At 43.9% G+C, this 27934-nt stretch overlaps 3 protein-coding genes and 1 pseudogene across 11 annotated transcripts; 2 read left to right on the top strand and 2 right to left on the bottom strand.

Annotated features, from left to right (window-relative positions):
• The first annotated feature begins 4053 nt into the window (after positions 1 to 4053).
• On the top strand, positions 4054 to 6616 carry LOC136455965 (auxin-responsive protein IAA4-like). Its single transcript, XM_066455702.1, has 4 exons — positions 4054 to 4434; positions 5529 to 5731; positions 6078 to 6189; positions 6273 to 6616. The coding sequence occupies exons 1-4, from the start codon at positions 4232 to 4234 to the stop codon at positions 6325 to 6327; spliced, it is 573 nt and encodes a 190-aa protein (XP_066311799.1). The 5' UTR covers positions 4054 to 4231; the 3' UTR covers positions 6328 to 6616.
• LOC136455964 (pentatricopeptide repeat-containing protein At2g13600-like) lies at positions 5714 to 9337 on the bottom strand (annotated as a pseudogene).
• A 353-nt stretch (positions 9338 to 9690) lies between these two features.
• LOC136455966 (uncharacterized) lies at positions 9691 to 17927 on the bottom strand. 9 transcript variants are annotated; one of them, XM_066455704.1, is made up of 5 exons: positions 17479 to 17927; positions 15953 to 16058; positions 12588 to 12740; positions 10593 to 10757; positions 9691 to 10170 (listed from the first exon to the last, which is right to left on the bottom strand). In XM_066455704.1, exons 1-4 carry the CDS (start codon positions 17553 to 17555, stop codon positions 10749 to 10751), a joined length of 345 nt encoding a protein of 114 aa, XP_066311801.1. In that variant the 5' UTR covers positions 17556 to 17927; the 3' UTR covers positions 9691 to 10170; positions 10593 to 10748. The 9 variants fall into 9 exon arrangements, 4 of the variants coding, with proteins under 4 accessions (XP_066311801.1, XP_066311803.1, XP_066311802.1 ...); XM_066455706.1 differs by having other exon boundaries at positions 9692 to 9990; XM_066455705.1 differs by having other exon boundaries at positions 9692 to 9993.
• Positions 17928 to 23431: 5504 nt separating this feature from the next.
• On the top strand, positions 23432 to 24064 carry LOC136460516 (agamous-like MADS-box protein AGL80). The gene has a single exon (XM_066460177.1). The coding sequence runs from the start codon at positions 23432 to 23434 to the stop codon at positions 24062 to 24064; it is 633 nt and encodes a 210-aa protein (XP_066316274.1).
• Positions 24065 to 27934: the final 3870 nt, after the last annotated feature.

Consider the following 27934-nt stretch of genomic DNA (forward strand, 5'->3'; position numbering starts at 1 on the left):
CGCTCCAACCGGACAGAACGCAAGTAAATCCCCTTGGGTCAGAAATATCATGTCTTTTGACTAGCCGTCTTGTTGAAGATTCATTTGTTCTACGTTAAACTAAATTTATATGAATATAAGTATCAATATTTATGATGCTAGATAAATAAAGATTATTAGATTTATTTTTTGAAATATATTTTTTATAATAAGTCCATTTGCGGTCATAAATGTTGATAATACTATTTATAAACTTGATCAAATATAAGATACTTTCAATTATGACAAAACCAAAAATATTACTCTTCACAGAATGAAGGTGTTGTATAAAGCACCGAGACTAAAGCATTCTTTATTTGAAACGCAGGAATTTCACATGAACTTTACACAAATTTCACAGGTATTCTCTTAGTTTTTTTCATAGAGAAAAGTAGGAAATAAGAAAAAAAAATCATATTTAAAAGACCCTTAAAAGTACAATCCCTTATTTCAGCAGACAACGATTATTATTGCATCCATACTTCATCAGTACGGTAGGACACCTTTTCCATGTTTGCTTCGCTTGCCTGGCCAACAGTGCACTACAGATGCAATAACACCAGTCACCAGTGCAACAATTACCTGTCACAGGTACACACCGACTAGTAGCTGCTGTGTACACTGCCACTGCATGCTTCCTACGCCTACCACCATCATCATATCCTGGCTGGCTGCACCGCTGCAGGAGGAAGCAGAGTTGCCTGGGATTTGCATCTTGCCGGCGCAGATGAGGAGCACAGCAGGCTCAAGAGAGCGTAGACGTGCCAACAAAAGGGTAAGCAAGCAGCGAGACGAAGAGCGCCTTTTTCTGCCATGCGCCCACGGCAGGAGGGACAAGATCGAGGGGGAAAAAATACGTAGGTGAAGTGGTGTCCGCTGTGTCCCCTCCCTTCTCAGGAACGTTTCGGTCCTTTTTTCACCCAAACCCAACGGAGCGTGCAATCAACACGTTTGGCTGGCAATCGTGTGGAACTACGGCCTGTTCGCTTCACTGAAAAAATAAGCCGAAATACTGTTCCGACGGATTTGTTGTGAGAGAAAAACACAGTTCCGGCTGAAAAACTAAGCTGAAAAAGACGGAATTATAAGAGAAGCGTAACAAGGACCTACTTTTGGTTGGGCATCAGATGAATATCGTGCTCGAGGGCGAAAATGTCTAAATGGAGGGAGATTTCACATATATCGTATATATACGAAGAAACATTAATAATTACTAAAAAAAAAAGAAACTGATCCATCGGAAAGAAGGCAATGAAAGAAAAATAGTATTGAAAAAAGAATTCCATGTCCTGCTAGTTTACATTAAAAAAAGAATTCCATGTTTATTTTGTTCAAAAGCTGGAAATCAGTTCCATGATTTCACCGAAAGACTGATTCAACAGGCCAAAGACTGATAAACATGCAATTCTCAAGAACATTGCAAGATTCCTAATAAGAAACATCATGAGCATGAAGCAATCTCTACTTCTCGTACAATCATCCTGTTCGCTTGTTGGTTTCAGCCAGCCCAAACCAGCCAGCCAACAGTGTTTTTCTCTCACAATAAACCAGCACCAGCCAGCCCAAACCAGCCTAGAAACCAATCAGCGAACAGGCCGAATGCCTATTCCCTATAAAATTTGAGGCAAATCTCTTTTTTTTGTATTATAGAAAAGTGGATCCCAACTAATTTTCCACAGTGCAAATGTGTAAGGTGCACCCAGTTGACCAGTTCTCCCTTTCAGCTTCAGAAGAATCTGTCCTCCCATCCATCACGTTTTTTTTTTGGTTGTGAATTATGAATGATGTTTTCTTCATCAACGATATGCGAAACAGCCTGTTCGCTTGTTGGTTTCAGCTAGCCCAAACCAGCCAGCCCAAACCAGCTAGCCAATAGTGTTTTTCTCTCACAATAAATCAGCACCAGCTAGCCTAAACCAGCCCAGAAATCAACCAGCGAACAGGCCTTCTTCCCCAATTATTCAACGAAGTGGCGATGAAGCTGGAAATAATAAAACTAGCAGTATGTACCCTGCAGAAGAAGTAGAAGACGATGGCAAACAAAGAGCCTCTTTGGGAGGGCTCCTGCAGGGGCTTTAGCTCTGCCTCCTACAGGAGTTGTGCCAAATGCCTGTTTTGGAAAGGACTCCGCATAGGGAGTCGGTCAAGAGCCGGAGCTATTTACCTGCACAAGAAAAGCTTAAAAAACGAGCTTCGCGTGGCTCCTTGCTATGGATTCACGTCGTTTAGTGTGAAGGAGCCGTTTTGCCAAACGTTTTCCAGAACAGCTTCAGCTCCTTCAAAGAAAGCCGAAGCCATTTTCAGAGGAGCCAGAGACCCGCCAAGGCCCAAAATAAGCAGCACAACAGGTCGTCGCGCCCGGCTCCTGCGCGAATCCCGCACCGCAAAGTCGCCAGCTGATCGGCGGTAACGCTGTGGTAACCGATGCCACTAGCTCTCCGATCATCATCACTCGCCATCATCTGAAACAGGCCGACTAGACGGACGGCAGTGGAAAAATGTTGGCGCGTCGCGGTCCACGTCCACCCGACCACCCCTGCAGTCTTGGCAAATTGGATTCCATGGAAAACGACCCCCGCGCTCGGCTCGGATCAATCGATGGCGTGAAAGGCGACTTATCTGACCGGTCGGGGAAGCAAGCGTTACTTTACTTCCCGATCCGTCGCGATGACGTGCCCGGCCGGGTCGAGGGACAGGACGCGCGCGCGCGCCCGGGACAAAGTGGCATGGCAGCTCTCACACCGTTCGCGACCCCGCGACACGTTCGAGAATTTCCTGCGGTTCCGCGGACGATTCCCTCCCGGCGAGCGGCGCGGGGCGATCACGAACAGCTAGTAAGCAAGCGAGCCCCCGGCCGCCGATGGTACCGAGAGAGAGCGAGGGGCGTCGCTTTCGGCGGCCGGGGGTGTGTCCCCGGGCTGTAGCCCTGCGCCGCGGCAGGCCTCGCGCGGGCGTCAACACCCATCCGTGTCGCGCCCCCGGCCGGTGGATTAGGTCCCCGTCTTTATGACCAGCGCGCGCGCACGTACGTACGTACCCTGTACACCCAGCCGTGCGCGGCCCGGCTGTGCGTTGACGATGACGCCCACCGCACGTCGATGCAGGGACGCCCGGTACGATCGAGTGGTGGCTACCTGGCTAAAGTGGCTATCGTATCTCGGCTCGCTTGGTCTCCACTGCACGCCATGCCGGCCCTCCCCTCCGCAAGAACTCATGTGCCGGCCCGGGCCGGGCATGCGTGCAACATGTGTGTGTGCCCAGGGCCGGAACTGATCGCATCACGCATTCATCATGACCGGGCGGGCGGGTTATTATCCTGCTGCTCGAGCGAGCGTGTGCACATGATTGCGCGCGTACGTGTCAGTGGACTGCGATGCGAGCGGCAGGTCCAGTGGCTTGGCGCGCGGCCGGGCATGATCATCGGTGCGTATGCGTTGGTGTGGGGGATCGATGATGCACGGAGGGCCCGCCGCCCGGGCGCTCTCTCTGTCACAAGGAGATTTTGGGTGGTGGTGGTCGCATCCCCGCGCGCTCGAGTGCACCCCGTACCAACCCAACACGTCCGCTGTCATGGACAGCCCGGAGGGTGCATGATATCATTGTTTTCTCTCGTTATAAGATGCTCTCTTCTTTGATTGTTATTATTATAAATAACAGATTACCAGCTGCTAATATAATTCACAACATTGTGTTTGTGTCGCATATATATGCTCGTTGATGAGTGAGAAGCGTAAAGATCACATCGTTTATATCAAAATGGAATGGGCTCGTGTAAAATGAGAGAAAGGAATCCTCTACAGTGCATGTGTCTCACTCTCACCTTAATCTGATCAGCTAACCAACCAGTTGTGTCTGCCAACTATCACATACAAAAAGAAGCCTTTATATATTTTTAGTTATATTTATACTACAAAGCATATATATACACAAAAAGAAGGCCAAATATTCTTCGACACACAACTCTCTCCACTATACGCGCATACTTTTAGCTCAACCCTCCTTTGGCTTTTGTCAGCCACTCAGCTCTCATCGCCTGCTATATATACACACAGCTCTCCTGCTCTCTTTCCTTCGCCCTTCCGTGTTCCAATTTCTCCTGCTCTCATCGCCTGCTAGATTCACTCCAGCCCCGGCCCTCTCCATTTCTAATAACTAGCTAGAGCCAGCTACCAGAGCAGCTGCTGCGTAACATACAGTGTATGCACCAGGCAGCATGGCGGAGTGCAAGGACAGCGGCCGGTCTCCGTCGTCGTCCATGGACAGCAGCACCCACCCGGTGCTCTCCACCACGTCATCGGGCTGCCGGCCGGCGGCGAGGAGGGACGACCTCAGCACCGATCTTCGGCTAGGGCTCAGCCTGTCGCCGGCGTCCTCCCTCCTGGTAGCGGAGAGCAAGAGCATCCCTTGTACGCCAAGGTTTCGATTCTATCTATCTTCACCCACAACTCTCTTAATTTCTCCCTTCTTAATTAACTAGTAGCTTCGTACGTGTTAGATGATATCAGCAAGTCGTAGATGCATATGCAAGCGATAAGCTGGCTAAGGCTTCCCCTAGCTAATGGAACAAATTAACTTGGAAGATGCATGGCTGATTCCGGCCGATTATATCTCTTTTCGTTTTTTTCAATTTCAATTCATTACTCACCTTTATTAGATGAATCTGCACCTCACCATTTATCTGTTGGAGATCAATCCTAGTGCGCATGTGCATGGTGAATTAGAGGTTAGAGAGCTATTATGTGGTTCTTCCTGTTCTTCTTTGGATCTCTTCCCACCCACATGGCGGATCATATACGTGAGCCACCATGAGCTCATCATCAGTTCAGTCTATTTCTTTTTTTTTTCCGTTCTCGGATAGTACTCCTATCTCTCATGTATGAATTGAGAAAAGTGTTTCTTTTTCCTGTCCATCACGCGACATAAAAACATGTAATATCTTAGATTTGTCAACTTTCTTGTTTCCACATGCCTAAAAACAGATCTTTGTTTATTATTATCCTACGATAAAATTTCAAATATATTTTTCATAATTACTTTTAGTAGTGGTTCCTAATTAAAGAGAAACTATGATCTGAATTCTGACATGTGAAACAAACTGTCTTGAATTTAGTATTGTGGTTTATTTTTTATCTTGCAACATTTTTTTCCTCAATTTTCTCGAGGGCATAAGTTTCTTTCAGTTTTCGATCAACTTGATTACTTGGTCATACTACCCCAAAAATAATACTTGATCATACTACAAAGTACAAACAAAGGAGAGCTATAAAATAATCAGATTTTCACCGAGCCAGACATTTTAATTTAGTATTCTTAAGAGTATAACCTTAGCCTTAATTGATCATTGATATCTTCACAACAACTTTCATATTTGTTTTGTCGTTATCATATCTCTAAAATATACAGCATCCCGATTAATGTCCCAACAGTACTCTCCATCCAATTGGTTCCCTTGTGCACGTCATCTACATTTATTAACAACAATTTCAACACGAACGGATGGTGATGGGCAGGAACCGAGTACTCCCGGATTGGCCCCCGATCAAACCGTTCCTTAGAAGCGCCTTGACAGCCTCGGCACGCCGACGGCGAACATTTTTCGTGAAGGTGTACATGGAAGGCGTTCCAATCGGTCGGAAGCTGGACTTGCTCTTGCTGGATGGGTACGACAGCCTCCTAGCGAAACTCCACCACATGTTCAAGGCCTCCATCACTTGTAAGTATGCATCTAAAGTTCATTACCACAGATTTTTAAGGATTGGAACCTAAAAAGAAAAAAGGAAAACGTCAAACCATGATGGATGCAGAAATGGATATACCCACATAATTGAACGATAGAATAGATTGTAATTATTCCATGCCAACACTAGCTTTTCTTAATTGGGATTCTAGCCACTAGCACTAGACCACGCACAAATTTGAATTATTTAATTTTTGGAGGAATTCCTGCCTCACACTTTAAATTGGATAGATAAACTTCAAGACATGATGTCACATCTTGCTATGTCATTATATTGTATTGCAATGCTTGCCAGTCCCTCTATAATATGTGATATGATTAGATGCTGATGTTATGGAGTACCATCAACGTGTTCCTCACCAGAAGGCTGCACATGTCCTCACCTATGAAGACCAGGATGGAGACTGGATGATGGTTGGGGATGTACCGTGGGAGTATGTTTCTTCTCTGCTTAAATGATTCACTTGCATTACCATTTACTGTTAGTTAATCTTGTCTCTGTCCATTGTTCTGGCAGGCTCTTCCTTGGAAGTGTAAAGAAACTGAGGATTGCAAGAACAGATAAATGCTAGTTAGCAAGCTTATTCATGCGGTGGACTCTATATTTATTTCTTCTTTTTATATAGGTTCATTAAGAAAGATTTTGCTGAACAGAGTGGACATGTGATGCTGAGGCTATACTAACCGTGTACAGTATACTGAAGAAAAGTCAACCTTGCTACCTTCCCTAGAAAATTAAATTTTGGTATTTTATGTTTCCTTTTCTGTTTCTTTGACTGCCTTGTAAATACCATGGTTAAAGAACAGGCAATTTGTATGAAGAATATTATAATTCCAAGATATATATCTTCGTGCAAGTAAGTAGTAGTATATGCAAACCTTTTCTTGTTATTTAGTACTACGGTTACAAAAAACGATAACATGGTGTTATAAGGATTACAGAAAACTAATCACTAGTAGTCTCTTAGTGCAGTGCAGCAAGTGAAAGAGAGATATTTTCCCTTTTCTTGAAACCACATAATTCCAATTTTGCTTTATCCTTTAATAAAATGAATGGAGCAAAATTGTACTGCCATTTTGAGCTTGGGTTCGGGGATAGCTTGATCTCTGGCTTTATTAACTGTTTGAGACGAAACAAGATATCATACATTTATTACTCAAATTTTTAATAAAATTTATTATTACTACTGAACGAAGAACTGCTCTCACTAAAGGAATTAAACTTCTCCAAATATGGTTTGAATGAGTCATACCTTTCAGATTTCACTGCCGGGATGCTCATGAACATTGAGTATGCAGAAACTCCTATAGGCTTTATTGCCTTAACTGTATGTATATAAAACGGGCAGCGGGCTTTTCTGTTTGACAAGTGCATCGTCATCCTTGAGACAATAGAAACCTCAAGTATTCATAGGGTACAGATTTGGTTCTCAATTGTTGATTAAGCTGTATCCCTTTTCCTTCCTTAACTCCTGAAACATCATCCATCTCCGCACCTCCTTTGCCTCCTCCAATCTTCCATGTGATGCATAGATATTAGCAAGCAGGACATAGTTCCCAGTATTACCTGGCTCAATGACAAACAGCTTCTTGGCAACCTCCTTACCCATCTCAAGGTCCCTGCAGTTTATGCAAGCCGAAAGGAGTGCCCCAAGAACTGATGCATCTGACTTAGGTCGCATCTAGTTGATGAATCGCTTCGCCTCAGTTAGAAGGCCTGCCCGCCCAAACATGTCAACCATGCACGCATAATGCTCATTCCCTGGTGTGATCTTATGAACTTGAGTCATTGAATCGAAGTACTTGCGTCCTTGCTCAACAAGTCCGCTGTGGCTACAGGAAGAGAGAACACTAACAAATGTGATGTGGTCCGGAGGAATGCCATTCTCTAGCATATTCTCAAATACATCGATTGCCTGCATTCCATGTCCATGCTGCTGCAGTGCAGTTATCATGGCCATCCAGGACATTACATGCAAATGATCTTTTGTCCCAACAAATGCTCGGTGTGCATCGTCCAAGCAGCCACATTTGGAGTACATGGTGAGGAGCGAGCTAGCAACGCCATCACTGTCCAAGAACCCTGTCTTTACGACAGAGGCATGCATGCTTGCTCCTATAGCCCATGCCGACATACATGCTGATGCCTGCAGTACAGTAGCAAAGGCCACATCATCGGGCAAGGTACCGCTCCTGACCATGGACCGGAAAAGCACACAAGCTTCGTTGAAGCATTGTCATGAATGCAACCACGAATGATGATGTTCCAGGTGACAACATCCCTGCAACCCATATCATTTAGCAGGGCGAAAGATTCTCGTGAACATCCACACCTGGTGTACATGTCAAGAAGAGCAGTTGCTGACACAAACCGCGCTCAGGTCCAGCCCCACCTTGGCAGCGCACGCATGTACCTGGCGACCAAAGTCCAGGGCCCCTGCCACAGTGCAAGCGCTGAGCACACTCGACACGCTCACCTGATCGAGAGACACCTCCCGCCCCTGCGCGGCCAACTCCCTGAACACCGACAGTGCTTCGAGGCACATCTTGTTCCTGGCGAAACCAACGAGGATCGCGTTCCACGACGCCGGGCCCCAGCTCGGCATTTCATCGAACACCTTCCTGGACGACTCCATGTCCCCGCCCTTGGCGTACGCGTCGACCATCCCGGTGTAGACGAACACGTCGCCGGGCGGTACGACCTTGGCCGCACACGCGTGGACCAGGCGTCCGCAGAGAGGCTGGAGGCCAGCGCACGCGGATAGCACGGCGGAGATGACATGGGGGCTGGGGCGGAACTGACGGCGCGAGCACGAGAAGAGGGAGAATGCGAGGTCCGGGCGCGGCAGCGCGAGGGCGGAGACGAGGACGGCGTAGGTGTGGAGGTTGGCGCTGGGTAGGTGGGCGCGGAAGGCGCGGAGCGCGTCGGCGAGGCGGCCCGCGGCGGCGTAGAGGGAGACGAGCTGCGTGAGGAGGACCGGGTGCGGGTGAGGGCGCGCGCCAGCAGAGACGAGGAGGCGGGCGTGGAGCTGCGCGGCGTGAGCGGGGTGTTGGAGGCGCGCGCGGCGCAGCTAGGAGAGGAGGGCCGTCAGCTCGCGGACGCTGCCGCCTCCCGTGCTCATGCATGCGGGCTGGGCGGCGGAACGGTGTCAGGCGTGCACTGCGGCGAGCTGCACTGCTGTTTTCTTTCTTTCTTTCTTTTTCTGAGATGAGAGGAGCTGCAAAGTTCTTTTTTTTTTTTGAAGGTGCTGCAATGCTGTTGGTTTCCCATCATCGGTGCCGCGGTGCGGGTCGCCATGGACCGTCCGGTGTGGGCCTCCCAATCGCCCACCGTTCACCGTGGTGGGCTGCGGTTCGTCGAGGTGTGGGCCTTTTGCGAGAGATATGGTCTGTTGGGTTTGGGTCGATTTTGTCCCTGCGGCATGGGCACGACGGGGCCGCCGCCCCCATGGGCTTTTCAGACCATGGGCTCATAGCCCGTTGCTGTCGTGCCAGCAGCCACGTTGATTGGTCAAGACTTTGGCCTCCCCCGCCTCTTCTTTAGCAGGCCACCTAACCAGTTTTCTCGTAATAATAATAATGATATAAGGGAAAGCCTAGCGTCCAAACGTCTGGTTGGACGGCCGGACCTACTCACTACCGAAAACGGGCACACGGCAAAAACCAAAAAATACTGAGCAAAAACTTTACCAAGTGTAACACTTGACAAACAGCACACGCTACAGTATTAGCAAATAGCTATTTGCCAAGTGTTTTTTATCGCGCACTCGGCAAATAGTTTGCCGAGTGTTAAATTTGACACTCGGCAAAAAAAAAAAGTTTGCCGAGTGTTTTTAAAAATTACATTTGACAAACCTATTTTCCAATGAAAAAATAATTCTTTTCTCAGCATACTATTATTGTTTGTCGAGTGTTTTTAGGAATTACACTCAACCAACCTATTTTTCAGAGAATTTTTTTTCTCAGCATATTTCAGTTTAATAGCTGCCATACAAAACACTTAGTACATCATATCTGCATGCACATCATGCTTCTGGCAACATAATTCTCATAATAACCACATGGACATAGAAATAAAGATGACAAATTTAAGAGACTAATGATAGGTATAAGTTCAGAAGAATCAACATCCAGAAAAAATTCAAAAACTATGCTACCAAAATAGTGAAGGTAAAACCATCAACACCCCAGTAGACATGTCTTCTACTCCATTCTTCATGAAACTAGCTTCTTCACTGCTGCAAGAAGGAAAAAATATGAACATAGTTTGTTGTCTCACCCTTAGGTATAGAAGTAACCACATGTTTACACATTGATAACTAACTATATCATTCAAATTCACTGTAAACTTCGACTTTGCAGCAGCTAACCAGTGCACGGCCAACTTCAAATAGTTATTCTTTTATTTACTTCTCCTAAAAAAAAGGACAATGATACAGTCACTTGTACAGCCTTCTTGCAATCTTGCCGGTGGGTGGGCCGGCCAAACAAGGTAAGGTAATGATTATGACTATGCAAAGCAAACTAAGGTCAGCTTAACACGAGCAAGTTCAAAGGTTCTAACTTCTAAGTAGAACTCAAAGAAGGCTAGTATCCAAACAAGCCCAAATCATCAAATTCAAATTATCAGGGCACCTACTGAACAAGCTTCAGAATAGGCAGGCTATTCAGGTGGACCAAACACAAGAATCTGGACCACGGACCACCTAGTGCTTATGGTTTTGACTGTGCAGTGGATACATGGCGCCATGCTGGTTTGTCGCTTAGGTGGACTAGAATGAAAATACATGACCAGATACATGAAAGAAGAAAGAGTTTGGTTCTCAAGTTAACTTACTTTTTTGTCAACAGATAGAGCAGCTTAGATAAATTCAGGCCCATATGCAGAACTTTTTGCTGCTGCTCTTATTTGCTCTGATTCACCATTGGATCTATATAGTGAAGAAATATAGTCCACAGAACCGATAGATGCCTCGGATAGCTCATTTTTATTTTATCTTACCTGTAATGCAAATGTATGAGGTGTCAAGTACTCAAGTTAGCATATCAAAGGCTGGCTCTTCCAATTCCTTCATAGTGACCAAACACTAAATAACAACCATGCTAACTTATCAAAATCTAAAACACGCCCCTATTGAAGAATATGATAGCTACTGAACTACAATTGCATCCATTGGATGAAACATATGCTGCCTACAGTATAAAGAACTTGGCCGGTGGGGAAAGACTGCCCCCATGGTATTGAACTGAATCTCTCGGTCAAACCAACCAAGAAAACCTCTGAACCCCGGCTTCACCCTATAGGGCCTCACCTTAACCTGGGCTGCCGACTGTCGCAGAACCGACCAATTTATAAGAGTACAAGTAGAATGTCAATCCGCAAACGGTCACACTGTCATACTTGAACCCATATAAACCCGGTAGTCCGTCGAGTACCACGACGGGTCTCGATAAACGATTTACAACAACCAAGATCGTACATGATTCAACATACATGCCACATATTACATAAAATTCACAGATACTTTTCATCATCAGAGTACGAATAAAAATTATTACAAACCTAGTTTGATAAATAAAGCGGAAGCAAATAAGTTCGAAGATAAGGTTTCCAACATAGTTTGATACAGTGCCAAGCCAGATCATGGTCCACAAAAGCAAAGATAGGAATTACTAAAGAAGCCTGCCCAAGGCTTACTCCTCATCCACAGCGGGATAGAAGCAACTCTTGCAATAACCATGATACACAGTGCCATCTGCAACAATGGGGAAAATAAACCCTGAGTACGAGAAGGTACTCAGCTAGACTTACCCGTCATGAACCAGAAATAAAATGACTCCAAGGATTATGCAAGGCTGTATAAGTGGACGTAACTTGACCACATTTTGCGAAAAAAGGCAATTTACCCATTGTACAATTATGATTTCTTTATCAAGTTAATTATAACTATCCATTTCTAGGTTAGCAACTATCCTGTGCCAAACACGTGGTATATAATTTAGAAGCATACAATAGTAACCATAGCAGGTATTGTAATTCCATATTCATTTGAACCATCCTGTTTCATAATATAATTACTACGATGTTGGGACTAGCCAAGTTTCTCACTATCCGGGAGAGACGGCGATTCGAATCGATTTCAACCAGCTGGGAATTTATTCCTAACACAAACCCAGGCAGACCAGATCAACGGTCACCTTAGGTCACCTTTGGTACAACTCAGGTACACATTTCGCGGGTCCGTACCGCGCCGCACAATCTGGAACACCAGATGCCAGGATGCTCAGGCCAAGCCTGCCCTTGGGCTCAGTCTGATCGTTCCCCGGAAGGAGCGCACAACAGAACGGTTCCCGGCCTGAGTTGAATTACTCGGCTTCGCGGTCGGAACAAGTTATCCGGCCAGCTAAGTGAGAGGCATGCGTTCAATCTTGTCAGAAGCGCCAACAACGGTACGGTCCTTAATCGACACAGACGGTGATAGATCCACACCCAAGACCTCCATGTCTTGTTGCTTCTCTATCTACCTCCCGTCCGGTCTCGATTTACTTTTACCTCATGGCTCTGTTCCACGATAGCAGATATAGCCAACCGTGCTCCGGTATCCACCTATATCTCGCAGGTGACAGGACATCACCCGACTTCTACCGGTCTAAGCATGGCTAAGCATATATTCGATCCTGGACCTATACCGGTTAAAGGGTTAATATCTGGACAAGGAATGTACATGCATCAAGTGGTTTCATTCAACTCTTATAACCTAATGCATCAATCATAAATACGTAAGTAAACATTTGTAAATTACTGGGAGACTTATAATGCTCCGGGGCTTGCCTCGCAGAAAGGAAGTAGGGCGGTGGTCAGGACACTCCGGAAGCTCTTCAGGGTTCTGCTCCACGCCTTCGGGAGCTGCGGCTTGCTGATCCTCCTGCGGGTTCCCTTCCTCTGCTTCTTCGAATTCCAGCAACGTGATCTCTTCCTCCGATCCTAGATGCATGAGTATGGTATGAGTATTACGAATGCATATATGTTAACAAGTGCATCACGTTGTTTGAGTAGGTGCATATCTCTTCTCGATTATTACTTAACTACTTCTACAATGCATCGACTATGCCACAAACAGTAGCTACTTGTTTCACTCATAACTGGAGTTCTACAAATCCAAAATCAGTGATCCAGGACTTTCTGGAAAGCTTATCAAATTCTCTACAACTTTGTTATTAACCATTTTTACAGTCTACATCAGTTTCAACATGCAACTCATCACACTCTAGAATCAGTCCGAAAACTATTTAACATGCAATATAAAGTAAGAATACTTTTACTTCAGGTAATCATTCAAAATTTGACAACATATAATCTACCAACAGTTTAAGCATACTAATTACATTTAATATAATATAATGGTGGAGCCCAAACTATTTATTTAATTGCCTTTATTATTTTATTTAGATATCTAGGTTAATTAATAAACCTATATCAGATGTACTTCATAAATTCCCAAAAATTTACAGTGCCTTACTAATGCTATAAAAGGACTACTATAAAAATTTCATGTCATTTTACCAAGTAGAACATCCTATACAAAAATGATAAGGAAGCAAGGCTTGAAATAGCATAAATGGAAAACCCTATTGAAAAGTGTCAAGCAACAGATTTCCTATTTTTCTTAACATACATATGGTACTAGGATTACCTCTAACAAATTTCATGAATTTTGGACTCATAAATAATTTATAAAAATTCATGCAAGGATTGACTAGCCATAAAAGAAAAATCTATAACTATAAATCTACCCATGCACTGGTCCTAAGATTTTTACCCAAGCTCATATATGCTAAGACTAGCTTACCACAAAAATTTCATAATTTTTGGAGCACAGGAACTCTAGATATAAAATAAACAAATTTAAATGCATTCAAAAGCACATTTCAAATCTTGATTTAAATCTCCAAAACTTTCTACTGTTGAAACCAAAAACATATTTTTCTTAAATACTACACTTCCTAAGCAACACAATCATATTTATTTCACAATTTTTGGAGCTACCAAACTGAAGATACAAAATTCACAAAACAAATCAAAAACTGGAATCAAATGAGCTATCCTTCAATACTGCTGTCGCTGACCGGTGGGACCCGCTGGTCAGGGGACCCCACGCGTCAGTGACACGAAACAGGGCAGCGGCGCTGTACGCTGCTGGCGCGGCCAGAGCTCGCCGACGGCGAGGTCACCGGCGGTGACGTCTTCACACGGTGATCTACAGAGCAGCGCGCGTCGAACAACTTAGGTGACGGCAGTAGAGGGTGAGCGGAGCATGCCCATCGCCGGTGATGGCGGCACGACGAAGGTGCTCAGTGGTGCGCCAGTCATCACCGGCCATGGAGAAGCCAGGAGAGGCGCGCAATAGCACCTAGGTGACCAAGCGGACCTATCTAGACGACCTACGCGGCTCGTGAAGCTCCGATGAAGCATGGCCATGGTACGGTGGCGCTGAGGTGAGAGCACGGCGGCACGGGTTGTCGTGTTCCACGCCGGCGGAGCAACTACTGAAGGTAACGTCCTAGCATTGGCTAATACACGTCCTAACCAAACGCTAACGCTCAAAACCGAAGGAAAAGCGCCGACGAGCCGAGCTATGGCGAGCTTTCCGTGGAGGCGGCAATGGCGGCCGAGGTTCCGGCGAGAGGGGAAAAACGGAAATACGCCCTCACCAAGGCGCAACTGAAGCAGTCAACACGTCGAGGCGGTGGTGGTGGATGAGGCGCAACAAATGGCGAGATGGAGATGGCGGTGGTGCGGTGTAGCGCGCATAAGGTGATGGCGGAGGCGGTGCTGTGCTCGGCAGCGTTGCCTGGTGCCGCGGCGAGAGCAAAGGAGGGCGCTGGAGAGGGAGAGAGCGGGCGGGAGTGAGTGAGAAATGGAGCGGGCGCACGCGGGGTGATAATGGCCTGCTCAGGCCTGGCGCTGCCCGGCGGATCAGAGCGGCGGCGACGCGCGGCCAACGCCGCGGACACGCGGCGGCTCTGTCCTGACGCCAGTCGGCCACCGAGCTGGGCGATTCAGTTCGTCAGACAACGCGAAGCCGAGCCTGACGACGAGATTTCGAGTTGAATTTGCCGTCGACACAGGGTGATTCAGTGAATGATTTGTAAACGAAAATTGTAGCCCTAAGTACCCTCTCCAATTGTTATTAAAGGATCATGCTCCAACACTCAACCAAACTCAAGTTATTTCATTCCAAAGTCAGGCTGTCAGACTGTTAGTGAACTAGGACTTAGAAAAATTTGTTGAGTGTTGAAATGAGTGTTTTACTGATTTTTGTGATCCTATTTCAAACATGTTTGGAGCTGAATCAGTCAAAGACCCAAAAATCAAAGTTGTTCCTTATGTCAAACACTACAACTTTGCTTTAGTGAACTCCTCCATGCAAGGTCTCTAACACCTAGTTCAACTTTAGTCAAACATGTCACTTTGAAATCATGATACATACTCAAACCATGGCTAAATGACCAAACTAGCCCTAGCCTTAAATACCAAAGTTGTTCATGATGATATCCTAAGCATGTTTAAGAAATTTTCAAGGTCATCCTATCATTTTATGCAGTGGTCACTCATATTGTTATCCAGGTCAACACATGAAATATTACTTAAGTGCTTGATCATGAAAGGTGGCCTTCATGAACAAGGTTCCTTTTGTTAACCTAAGTGTAGCTAAGGTGTTTTAGTGACTAGCATTACCCACTTGCATTCATTTGCACATGATCTTATGCATATGTTCTAAGAAACACGAGATAACAAGCAATGTTTCATATGTTTCGATCAAATGTTTCAATTGTAAATGATGATTTATGAATGCTTGATGCCCATGCTCATGTTATGCAAGTCAAGTTATGCAAGGCTAACACCCGAGGTGTTACACCGACCACTGCAACTATTATGAGGGCCCAAACCAACTACAGACGCCACAGGCCGGTGCCATACCACTATTTTTTGGTTGTCAACAGGGGACATTTTTGTCTCCCAAAACTAGGGAGCTTACTGCTACGCTACAAGAGTGTTTCCGTCTACAGTATACATTAAATGCCAGTGGTGTTTCCAGTAATACACCTGAATTTTATCTAAAGCAAGGTCTATGACATATCTGACAATTCCAGATGATTTTGATGATTGAAAAATATTATAGAAGTTAGACGTACCTTCACCCCACTCAAAGTAGCAGCAACTCCCCTACCAGGTAGGCACTCAAAACTTTCTACAGCGACCACTGGAAGCTCCTTTCCAACAGAGTGGTCTAAAACAGCCCTGTGATCATGCAAACTGTATGTCAATTGTTTGCCATAGATTATTCTATAAGTTTCAGTGCATAAAACAAAAATGAACAACCAATGCCATGTTTCAAAAATACAAAAAAGACAAGAAAGTCTACACTAAGGTTAAGGGCATGGGAACTTTTTAAAGGTCAGTTCTCAACAGGCATAGATAAGATCACAGCAACATTCATGTTAACTAGAGCCCATGCTGGTCCAGTGCAAGAAGCCACTAGTGGCATGTGTGAATAGAAAATTAGAAATTCAAGCATTCACGTGCAACCAGAATGAGCCTACTGACTTTGCTTCCAAATAAGCAACACAGAACTGTTGCCTGAGTTTCAACACCTTAACAACAACAGTGGTAAGTCGATTTTAAACTTTATAATTCACAATTAACAGTGGACAGTCTATTCAACTATCACTACCAGGATCGAGAGAGCCAATAAATGTTATCAAAATTATGTCTACCAGACTGGACAAGAACTTATAGTATCCTTGTTAATACATTAGTTAAAAGCTACATAGGACAGCCCACATCTCTGAGCGTATCATATGCTGACATGCCTGTTATTTGTGTATCGAAGACAACATAAAAAAAATTGATGATACTCAGAACTTCTCTTTCCATTGATGCTTGATATTTTCATGTTGTCATCTTGTATTCCAGAAGTGAACCATGGTTTCTCTCAATAGATTTCAACTTAGTTCAGCAGACCTAAGAATGAGTACTTGACCTTTTGTAATGACTGATCCGTATCACAATACTGACTAAAATCTAATAATTCAGTATAGTATTGGTTTGTGCTTCCACTTGCAGATGGTTTATAAATTCAGTGAAGCAATTTAGGTAGACCAAAGGACCACACATAAATCATGATTGAGTCAGTTCCAGGGTGTACATTTATCAAGTACAGTATGCTGAAATTTTAGACCTGCAACTCGTGGTCAAAACCACTGCTGAACACAAAGCTGGCAGTAAAAGATGCGAGATTCCAAGGTTCTAATATGCGAAACCCACTGCCTGCATTCACACAAGAGATAAGAGATTAGATTGAACTAAAGTAAGCAGACTTGTCTGCTGCTCTGTTATTTCGCTGAGAATGGCCTACTACATTTTAATACATGCCAAAATATACACAAAGAGAACCAACAGGCTGCTGACATGCACAGGTGATTCATCAGCATCAGCTCTGAAATTAGAACTAGGAACCTACTAGTAGCATTCTTAATTGTATTACCACTGATTTGCATATGTACCTAAAGCGTTGAAACAAGGATATATCCCTACATATGCTCGATAAATCTCGCACACCTTTTTGGATATTACTTCAGATAAGTTAGTGGCATATTAGATAAAGCGTTGAGATGTACTCACTGAAAGATAAGAAAAAACACCAGAAGAAGACACGAACCTAACTTTCGGAGTCGTCAGAATCAAGGACATCGGACCGCCACCGCAGCCTCGTCCTCCACGGAGTTGGCGCCTCATGCGCCCTCCTGGGCCTGCGCCGCTGCCGCCGCCACCTCCTTGGCCCGCGGCACCGCCTCCCGGGCCAGCGCTGCCGCGGCGCTCGCGGTGGTTGTGCGACGTGGTGAGCGTGGGTCGTGGAAGGCGACCGCCACCGCAGCCTCATCCTCGGAGCTGGCACCCCATGCGCCGTCCCGACGATGCGCCCCTGCCGTCGCCTTCCGGGCCCAACCTTCTGCCGCCTGGATCCATGCCTAGGTCACCGGATGCCGCGATGCCGGAGAGGGAGGGGAGGGGCGCACCGTCGCCGGAAAGGGAGGAGGGGATGGAGGGAGGGGGCGGCGGCCAGGTAAGGAGGGGGTGGCGCCGGCGGGAGGAGGGGAGGGGCGCGGAGGCAGCTGGGAGAGGGGAGCGGGGGCAGGGAGAGGGGAGCACGATGAAGCGCAGCGGGCAGTGAGTTATATAGCATAGGAGGTGTCATAGATTTGGCACTCGTTAAAAGATTTTTTTTTATTTTTTTTTCTCTTTTTATGGAGGGACACGTGACGCGATGTTTGTCGAGTGCCGTAATTTGTCGAGTGTTTTTCTCATATTTGCCGAGTGTCGGAGTTTGCCGAGTGTTTTTAGTAGAATTGCCAGAGTGTCAGAATGTTTGCCGAGTGTTTTCTAGTAAGGCACTCGGCAAACAGAGAGTTTGCCGAGTGTCAGAATCTTTGCCGAGTGTCCGATAAAATACACTCGGCAAAGAATATGCCACTCGGCAAAGCTTTCGATTCCGGTAGTGACTGCCCACCCACGCGCCTGATGCGCTCCCTCTGCATGTAGGAGGAAACAGCGCAACAATGCACTTCCCTGGACGCATGCGGCCAACAGAAGGGACGCGTGCACCGTGCCTTCGCCTCCCACTTTGCCCCGCGCGGGCCCCACAGCGCAATGCAGCTCTCGCCTGCCCGCGGGTACGCTGCTGCTGTTGTTATCGCCGCACGCTGTTGCTACCACGCTTGCCGAGCCGGCCCTGCCTGCTGCCGCGGTACGCATGCACTAGCACATGCATGTAGAGGACACCACGCCCGTTTTGCTTCTCACGCGCACACGGGGACCGCTGTGCCCGAGGGGACCACTTCTATCTGCGCCTGGTCATGCAACACTTGCAACATACGTCCAAAACAGATGGAACATTTACGAACATACGCTTGCAACATACGTGTATAGCCAGTGCAACATATGCAACATCTAAATAAAATACTTCGACATATGTTTGAAAGAGCTGAAACATTTAAAACATACACTTGGAACATACATGTATAGCTAGTGCAACATATGTAACATCTAGATAAAAATAATTGCAACATATGTTTGAAATAGCTGAAATATTTGAAACATACACTTGTAGCATACATGTATAGCCATTACAACATATGCAACATCCAGATAAAACACTTACAACATATGTCTGAAACAGATGAAACATTTGAAACATACACTTGCACAACAGATCTACTTTTGAAATATCCATATAAAATATATGTAACATATATCTGAAACGCATGAAACATACAATTGCAATATGTACGCTCATCTACTTGCTGCCCTCCAGTGGAGGCTCGTTGATGTGGAGTTCGATGTCGGCGTGGAGCTCAAGGTCGTCCATGGTCGACAGCAGATGGATCGTGGGCACGGTGGGAGGCGCGGGCGCATGCGAGGCATGGGCAAGGATGCGCAGCGTGGGGACGCACGACGCGAGGCATGGATCGGTCCCGTCTGGAAAAGGACGGGCACCTTGAGGGTATTATTAGCGTAAATTCGTAATGATAATAATAAACAAATGAAAGAGTGACACAGGCCCCCTTGATGATTTCTACGTGGGGAGTCGTAATCATTTGATGGCCTAGATTGGATGACACCTGATTGAAAGTTATTTTCCTTTATTTTGCCGTGATTATATGGTTGAAGATTGAAGTCTACCGTGTCGATTAGGCCCTCTTAACTTTTGTTGGAGCCGCGCTGTACCAACGGAGAAGTAGCAAGCCACACAAAACTGTTACATGTAAAAATATCGGACAAAATTTCGTTTCCCAAAAAAACAGCGACACAAAACTACCGGACTATACCATGTGATGCACACTTTCAGCTTTTGGCTCAGGCCTGGCTACCACCATTCAGCTTCCTTGTTGATCTTATCTATATAGGCGTGTAGTCAAAAAGTTTCAGCAAAAACAACTTATTTTTTTTATTGAATATGCCCTAACACTTATTCTGACAAAACTTATAATTTATAATAATATATTTTTAATAATCCACTGTTATCACGAATGAAGCCTAGCGAATTTGCTAAGTTTATTTAATGAAACTTGTGTATCCAAATTTGAGTTCTCCACTCACATGCATGTGTTTGAACTTTATTAATTTCAGAAAAATAAGAGGAAAAACTATGAATATTTTTTGACAGCAAAAGAGAGAAAAAAGATCGTGTCTACACGTAAAGAAACATACATCTACAAATGTTACTACACATGTATGTTCACAAGGGTATCTTGGACAATTGACCTCTCTTAACTATGTATGACAGACAAGTGAAACTGTTTTGCCAAACAATTTTTTAAAACAGCTTCAGCTTCAACGATAGAGCCGTTCGTGGAGCCAAAGCTAAAAAAAAAAAAAAATTGGCTTCACCGGTGAAGTAAAGGCCTGCCCTAATACTTAACCATGGTGTCGCATTGCATCATCCGTCGTTACGTTTTCCACTAGGAGTCGTCCTCGCCTGAGCTGTTTCTGCACAGGTATAAATCCCAACCACCCTTGGCGCTCTCGCTCCGGTCACGGCTGCTCAATTGGTCACAGGCTCACAGCTGTTCAGTATTGTGGACGCATAAATCGACCAGCGGGAAGAAAGAGGAGACACATCCATCCTCCAGGGCTCCAGAGATCGACTGATCGAGCAAGATGAAGGAGGGCACGGCGAACTGCGTCGACATCCTCATCGCCATCATCCTCCCCCCACTCGGCGTCTTCCTCAAGTTCGGCTGCAAGGTACGTAATTATCCATCTAGCTAGGATCTTGCACCTCAACAGAATCAGTTACTACTCTGTTAGTACGTGCCAGCGATCTGATTGACGGGCGGTGCGGTTGAGTTCGAGTTGGCTTGCTTGCTAAAAGAATTCGATCGATGGCAGGTCGAGTTCTGGCTCTGCCTCCTGCTCACCTTCCTCGCCTATCTTCCGGGGATCATCTACGCGATCTACGCCATCACCAAGGACTAGCATGGTACCAGTTGGGTATCGGACAAGGTGAGAGCTGATCAACATCCCGTCTGCAGGTTCTTTCTTCTCTTCTCGGCAACAGTCGAAGTCGATTGAGCGCTTGATCAACAAGCGGAGTAATGGAAATGAACTACTGAGCTGCCAGCGTAATAATCGCTTGCCCTGCTGCTCAATGTTTCTTGATGCAGGAACGACCACGCAGGATGTAAAATTCTACGTACAAGTGTCTTTTGGAGATTGAATCTCAGCTGTGGAGCTACTACTACCGATTGAGCCTGGATTTGTCGCTTCGTTCGTTCGTGTCCATCCATCGCTCTGGTTGTTGGTCGTGGATCTTACTACCAATTTATTTAGTATCATACAGTAACTTGTGCTGTTCTGTATTTGATTCAGTGGTCTGCGTAAAATTTGTCTCAAACTTGTGATATACGGCCTGTTCGCTGGTTGGTTTCTGGGCTGGTTTGGACTGACTGGTGCTAGTTTATTGTGAGAGAAAAACACCGTTGGCTGGCTGGTTTGGGCTGGCTGAAAGGCCGATAGTGTGATGCATATATTGCTCCATGAATTTGGATGGACCTCAACGACGATGACGAGGTCCTGCCATGTGTCTGTAACTCGTTTCTTGGTTGTTGGGAGTTGGGAGGCCGCCACGCCAGTTGATTGAGGTTGGCGTGAAGCTTGAGCGCTTCAGCACATCTGCACATGGCGCAGCCGGCGGCTTACAGTCTTCCACGGCTGCGGGCGCTGCGTCTGCGGCTGCTGGGCCGAGCCCCGTCTGAGGAGAAGCACGCGAGCTCGAGCAGGCCAGGACGCGGCATCTGGGCTGCGGTCGCTGGGTTGGGCCGGGATTGAGAGAGGCGGGAGAGCTGGGCTGAAAACGGCAGCAGGCTAAAAGCCAACAGAAAAAGGATAAAGGAAAAAAGTTTTCCTTTTTCTTAACAGGTTTTAAAATCTAGCTTTTTTGAAGCTTATTTTTTAAAACAAGAACAAAACCTATTCAAAATTTCTAAATTTATTTTTTACACATCAAAACTCATGCAAGGGCCTGAATGCAGCAAACACACTTTCATTGACTTTGTAAAATTTGTAAACCACATTTTCACTCTTTAGGTTGACAATGAGCTAAATAGATCTTGGAAAATTTTAGGAAAAAATTCCTCAAATCGTTTATTTTATTTAGCGTTTTCTACTCACAACCAAAATATAGAAGTTTTAGGGTGTGACACTTCTCTCCCCTCTTCCACTCTTGGTTGCTCATTCTCTAATAAGGGGAGGAGGATAAAGGTTAGGTGTTGCAAAAGGAAACATGAGGGATGTTGACGGTAATGACTGTTATTAGCAACCTTTTGCATTTTTGTTGTGTCAAAATTAAAGGCATTCTGTTGATTTTGTTCGCATATCACATGTGCTGTTTTGAAACATGTATGCACCAAACTAGGCAAAGCACATGACATAGTAGGCCATGTGGATGTCACCAAAATTGCACATTATTCTCATACATGCTTATATTGGATCAGACCACCCTTTTCTAGTGACTTGTGGAGTCATCAGTGCAAGACCAACATCACAACACAATGGCAGAAGGTTACATCCATTACCTAAAAAAACATATATATGTTAAGTACAGTAGTCATATCTTGTGCGTATATAGCGAGGCATTTTCTTGCGCAATCTCACAATTTAAACTCAGATCTAGCTTTTCCAAGTGATTCTTTAGCATGCATTTATGGAGTGCAATTTGTAGCCGCTGAATGGTTTGATGGCAGTTACTAAATGCAATGTCTCACATGACTTTTGCGTAACCTACCTGCTCAAGAGGAAGGTTCTGGGCAGTCCTCATGATGGATCTAATTAGGGTAGAAGTAAATGCTTGCCATAATATCATGTTTATAATAATAACTATTCACCAATACTCCCTCCGTACTAAAAAATAAAGTCGTTTCAGACAAAGTTTGGGTCAAATATTGGGAATATAAATCATGAATAACTTTTAAGTTGTTGAGTTTGGAAATGTGAAAACCATATGAATAGATTTGTCTTGAAAAATACTTTCATAAAAATATACATATATCACTTTTCGATAAATAATTTTTATAAAAATAAGAAGTTAAAGTTATACTTTTGAGACCGTGTCGCTGTCCAAAATGACTTTATTTTTTAGTATGGAGGGAGTATATTTCATCTAGGCAATGTCTCACATGACTTCTGCATAACCTACCTGCTCAAGATGAAGGTTCTACGCTAGTGGCCTTGGTAGAAAGTAGTAATGAACATTTGACTACTATCACGCGGTCCTCATGATGGATCTAGTTAGGCCAGAAGTAAATGTTTGCCATAATATCATGTTTATAATAATAACTATTCACTTATATTTCATCCAGGCTAGAGCCTCAGGATCTATATAAACATAAGCCTTCCCCCTCTATCATCTAACCTCTCATAACCAAAGCAACAATTTTTCCTTCCTGTTTTTTTTTTGTTTTGGATAAATGTTGTGATAGACGCTAGGCTGACTTTTAACTCTGCCAACTACAAGGATGAGAGTTGAAAGATCTATATATAATGTTTGAATAAGGGTTAGGGGTCCCAAATTTGTAAGCTAGCTTTCTTACTTGATACCCTAGAACGCTAGGATCATGGCTCGCAAGAAGGTGAATCTCCAATGGATCACCAAAGCCTCCAGCCGTCGTGCGACCTTTAGGAGGCGCCGCGATGGCATTAAGAAGAAGGTTGATGAGCTAGCCACGCTCTGCGGCACCAAGATGGGTGTGGTGTTGTACGGCGAGAATCAAGATAAGCCATTGGCTTGGCCTAATGACTCAGAGGCCAAAGCTATGTTCCAAAAATTCATCGACATGCCAGATTGTGGCGAAAGATTCAAGAAAACGCAGAATCAGGAGGAACTCCTTAGCAACCGCATCTCCAAGCTCCAACACCAAGTAAGCAGGTTGGAACATGAGAACTACAAACGTGAGATCTCGTTCCTTCTCTATGAGAGCATGGATGGACACCGCCATGGCCTCATCGGCACCACTGAGAAGGAACGCACCAGCCTTGGCAAGATGGTAGAAGAGAAGACTAAGAAAGTCAAAGAACGTATACGACAGCTTTGTCGGCTTGGCATCTGGCAGGGAAAGGGAGCAGCACCGGAGCCCCCTCTGCCACTGCAGCTAGGGTCATCATCAGCCCAGCCACTAGCACCCTACACTTTCAATGAGATACAAACATCATTGGTGCCGGCAGTGGGACACGTGCCACCCCAGCAGTAGGATTGGATTGCTAGCCTCACCACCAACGGAGGGGAGCTTGACACCATTGTCTCCCATCCCTTCGTCGGTAGCAGTGGCGGGGTTGACATGTTGCACCCTTACAATATGGATTATTTCTCAAGGTTCCCATAGACATGGAAAAGGGACCTCTGCGCTCCCATGGAATGAGGCATCGTCGCTCCTGCAGCAGCCATTCATGCCAGCTCTACATGCACGGTGGTCTATGTCTATTGCTACTAAGGGTCCTATTTTAGAATTGCTTTCTGTGTGTCTCTTGCTATTGTGCTCTGGCAAAGTGGAGAAGTTTAAGTTATCCTTTATGTTGTTGGTTAGCATTTCTGTGTGTCTACCATAGCATGAATCCTTATAATATCTCATTTCTATGGATCTATAAATCTTTGATATTGCTAGCGCCTATTGTACTATTGTGTTGTTGTTGCTTGTGCATATACAAGAATAGATCTCTAGCATAATCCGTATGAAATGTGAGATAATCATTTCAATTACTTGATGGTGTGGGCGTAAGATACTTGTTATGATGAGGACTGGGAGTTTGATTAGATGAATAGCCACTAATAGAGAACGAAGGATTTTGCAATTGCAGGCTGTTCTCCATTGTTCCCGAGATAATATGAAAATAGTGGCAATTGTTTCCTAATCCAAGTGCAAAATGTTGGTACCTCAAGAGATGATGTTCTATCGAATGATAACCTTGTGTTACATTTTGAATTTGTCAAGTATAATAGAAAATTTGAATTAGGTACTAGGTGGATCATCGCAAGAAATTTCCATAAAAAAGGTTTTATACTATCAGCAAATACCAAGTACACTAGTTGACTGATTTTTTTTTTTTGCATTGTCTCTCTAGGCCCAAAAATTCCCATGTTAAACAAAGGGTGAAAAAATTGAAAATTCCACTCATTTTAAAAGCACACGTCACATACAAAGCAATAACCAAAATCTTCTATAAATTTATAAATTGACCACCATAGATATTAGGGAAAAAACTACTTAGAGCATCTCCAAGAGTTCCCAAAAATTTCTTCCCAAAACCATGAAGTTTTCCAACTTGCCAAAAAGTATTGGAAGGAATAAATAAGATCATCTCCAATAGTTTTCAATAACCCACTCCTAAAATATAGAAGATAATTTTACATCAGGAATCCTATACTATATCTAAATTATCCTACCATTTTTATATATATATTTTTTTTCTCTTGTACATTTGCATCAGGAACCCTTTTTCTACTCTTTATTCTTTCCCTGCCATTCCACCTTTAAATTGGCCAAACTATACGGGCTTTGGATCGCAGCGGGAGAAATACGCGCGGACCGGAGTCCGCGCATCTTTACACGCAACAGATGTTTTTTCCCCAAGTGCCAAAAGATTGGGAGGTGAGTTTATGAGTTGTTGGAGATGGATTTTTTTTTCATTCTTCCCAAAAATCATGGATTGGGAAGGATTATTAGGTACTCGTGGAGATGCTCAAATCAAGCTAACTGCTAATAAAAATAATATCTTTTTTAAGTTAGCGATATCTTTTAATTTATGTAAAAGTTTCTCATGCATTAACCTATCAAAGTTCAAATCAAACGAGCTGTTGATGATCTAAAATGTAAAAAGTAAAATGCAACATATATCAATAGGTGTTAAAAAAAGATAATAAGATAAGGCCCCATACATGGTGTTAGAGATATAGTCAAATTTATTTTTCCTTGTAATATAATAGATATATATCTCTAGCTTAGGGTCGACTGAGACTAGGCGATTTAAGTTTGTTTGTAGAATTGCATATTTCACGCATGCACTTGTTGTAGATGAGTCTTCACCAAACTTTAGTTGGAGCTATACGTTTCTAGTTTATGTGTCTTTGTGATGTGCCAAGTGTCATAACTACAAATTTTTTTTGGAGGTGGGCCTTTTGGATTAACGAACCATCTTCGTCCAAAGATCACGGTTAATTCAGACCTATGGAGGCGATTTATAACACCCTAAAATTTGCTTCTCTTGAAATAAAGCTAAAATGATTTAATTTTGTATTTTTATGCTCATGAAAACATGGGGAAATAATAAATTTTCATTAGATTAAAATTTATCTTAAGGTAGAAATGTGTTTGTTGCATTCATGCCAGTCGCATCTTATGTTTCTATGTGCAAAATGTGTTTTTTTAAAAAATATGTTTCGGAGACGAATATCTACCTCTAGGAATTTTCTAGCTTCTTTCTGGAATTTAATTCCTACATCCTTCACCTTAATATTTATGTTCTAAGTTCTCAACAATCTTTTCATGAGCTCCAAATACTTTATTTGGGTTCATCATGTTTCAAAGTGTCTCTGGGAATTTTCCCAAATTTTCGGAGGTCTCGGAGTATTTTTCGTGGCTTAAATATCAATTCAAGACTTTTCTAGAATTATTTTATTCATGAAATTAATTAATTCTAAAAATAAATAATATATCTCATTTTCCAACTAACTCTCAAAACCCATGTGCAATAATCCTAATAAATCTTAAAGGCCCATGTATTTATTTACTAATGGACTTTAATGATTATTTAGGTCCATTAGTAAATATAGAGGGTGCAACATCAATTAGTACCATATTGCTAGTTGATGTAGATGCGGAGAGTTTTTCTCCCTATAAATATGTACCAACCTCTTGGACAAAGTACACCAAAACTACCGTAAGGGGAGCCCCTAGTTTGGGAAATCCCTTGTATAGTAAATTAAAATTTTCTCCTCCTCTCGTCGTCGCCACCACCGCCACGCTACCTGACACCATAGACCCACCGTAGATCGCAAGAAGTCCCTAGGTGAGTTCACCGTCTTCTCTTATTCCCTATGCTCTCGGCTCATCAAAACGTGGTCTCTAGGACCCAAACCAAGCGCTCCGGGGAGCTTCTTGCCACTGATAATGGAGCTTCGCCGCGTCGGTTTTCTTCTTTGGCTGGTGACTCTCTCTCCCCCTCCTTTCTAATTTAGGCCATCCAGATTCAATCCAACGGTACAAGATCGCCCGTACCCCTTCGCCAGGTTTATTTGCAAAAGAGGCCCTGTAGTTTCGCGTAATATAACCCACAGTCCATGGCGCACTTCCAGAATATGTTTTCCTATTCCGAAAGCATAGTTTCTTTCTAGTAGATTCAAAATACATTTTCTTTTTCAGAAAGCGTAAAATCCCTCTATTAGATTCAGAATACATTTTCTTCTTTTGAAAACGTAATTTCTTCGGTTAGATCCAAAATACACTTTCATCTATTTATAGTTTTGCCACTAGTCTTATTTAAGCCATAAAATCTTCATTTTAACTCTGTTTTGATCCATTCAAGTTGTGTTAGATTCGTAATTAAGTAATCTACATGTTCATCCTTCTGTTAAATATATTTTTAACTTTTGAAATTTAAGGTTAGATTTAATCTATTATTTTATTAAAGAAAATCTTGTTTAATTCATAACTTTTTTGTTATAGCTTCGATTAGAGTATTTTTTGCGTTTGTGTGTTCGTAGTGAGACATAGATTTGTTTTACAACTATTCATCTTGATTTTATGTTTGGTGTACTATTCTGATTTAGATCTATTATTTGCTTCGTGTATGATTGCATGGATGCTTGTGTGGTGCTTTATGATCATGTCCAGTTAGTGAGCTTTGCATTGGTGATATAAAAGAAGTAGGTGATCCAGAAGAAGTCCTTTGGAGGTTACAATTCAATAGAAGATAGATTTGAGTTTAAGGCAAGTATAGCATGGGATCTTCCTTGTTGTCCTATTCACCTTAATATCATTCTAATTATATGCATGTGTCTACCTGGGCAACCATAATAATTTTCCTAGCTATTTGATATCCTAGATTCCTTGATTCCTATGGGTTAT

The sequence above is a fragment of the Miscanthus floridulus genome, chromosome 6 (genome assembly GCF_019320115.1).
Source record: "Miscanthus floridulus cultivar M001 chromosome 6, ASM1932011v1, whole genome shotgun sequence".
Taxonomy (NCBI): Eukaryota; Viridiplantae; Streptophyta; class Magnoliopsida; order Poales; family Poaceae; genus Miscanthus; species Miscanthus floridulus.

Coding starts and splice junctions, on each gene's coding strand:
- LOC136460516 (XM_066460177.1), top strand. CDS start 23,432: ATGGCTCGCAAGAAGGTGAATCTCCAATGGATCACCAAAGCCTCCAGC.
- LOC136455966 (XM_066455703.1), bottom strand. CDS start 17,555: ATGAGGCGCCAACTCCGTGGAGGACGAGGCTGCGGTGGCGGTCCGATG. Junction 16,059..17,478: donor CTGACGACTCCGAAAGTTAG/GTTCGTGTCTTC, acceptor GCATGATCACAG/GGCTGTTTTAGACCACTCTG. Junction 11,512..12,587: donor CCCTACTTCCTTTCTGCGAG/GCAAGCCCCGGA, acceptor CCATTGTTGCAG/ATGGCACTGTGTATCATGGT.
- LOC136455965 (XM_066455702.1), top strand. CDS start 4,232: ATGGCGGAGTGCAAGGACAGCGGCCGGTCTCCGTCGTCGTCCATGGAC. Junction 4,435..5,528: donor AGCATCCCTTGTACGCCAAG/GTTTCGATTCTA, acceptor GGTGATGGGCAG/GAACCGAGTACTCCCGGATT. Junction 6,190..6,272: donor GTTGGGGATGTACCGTGGGA/GTATGTTTCTTC, acceptor TTGTTCTGGCAG/GCTCTTCCTTGGAAGTGTAA.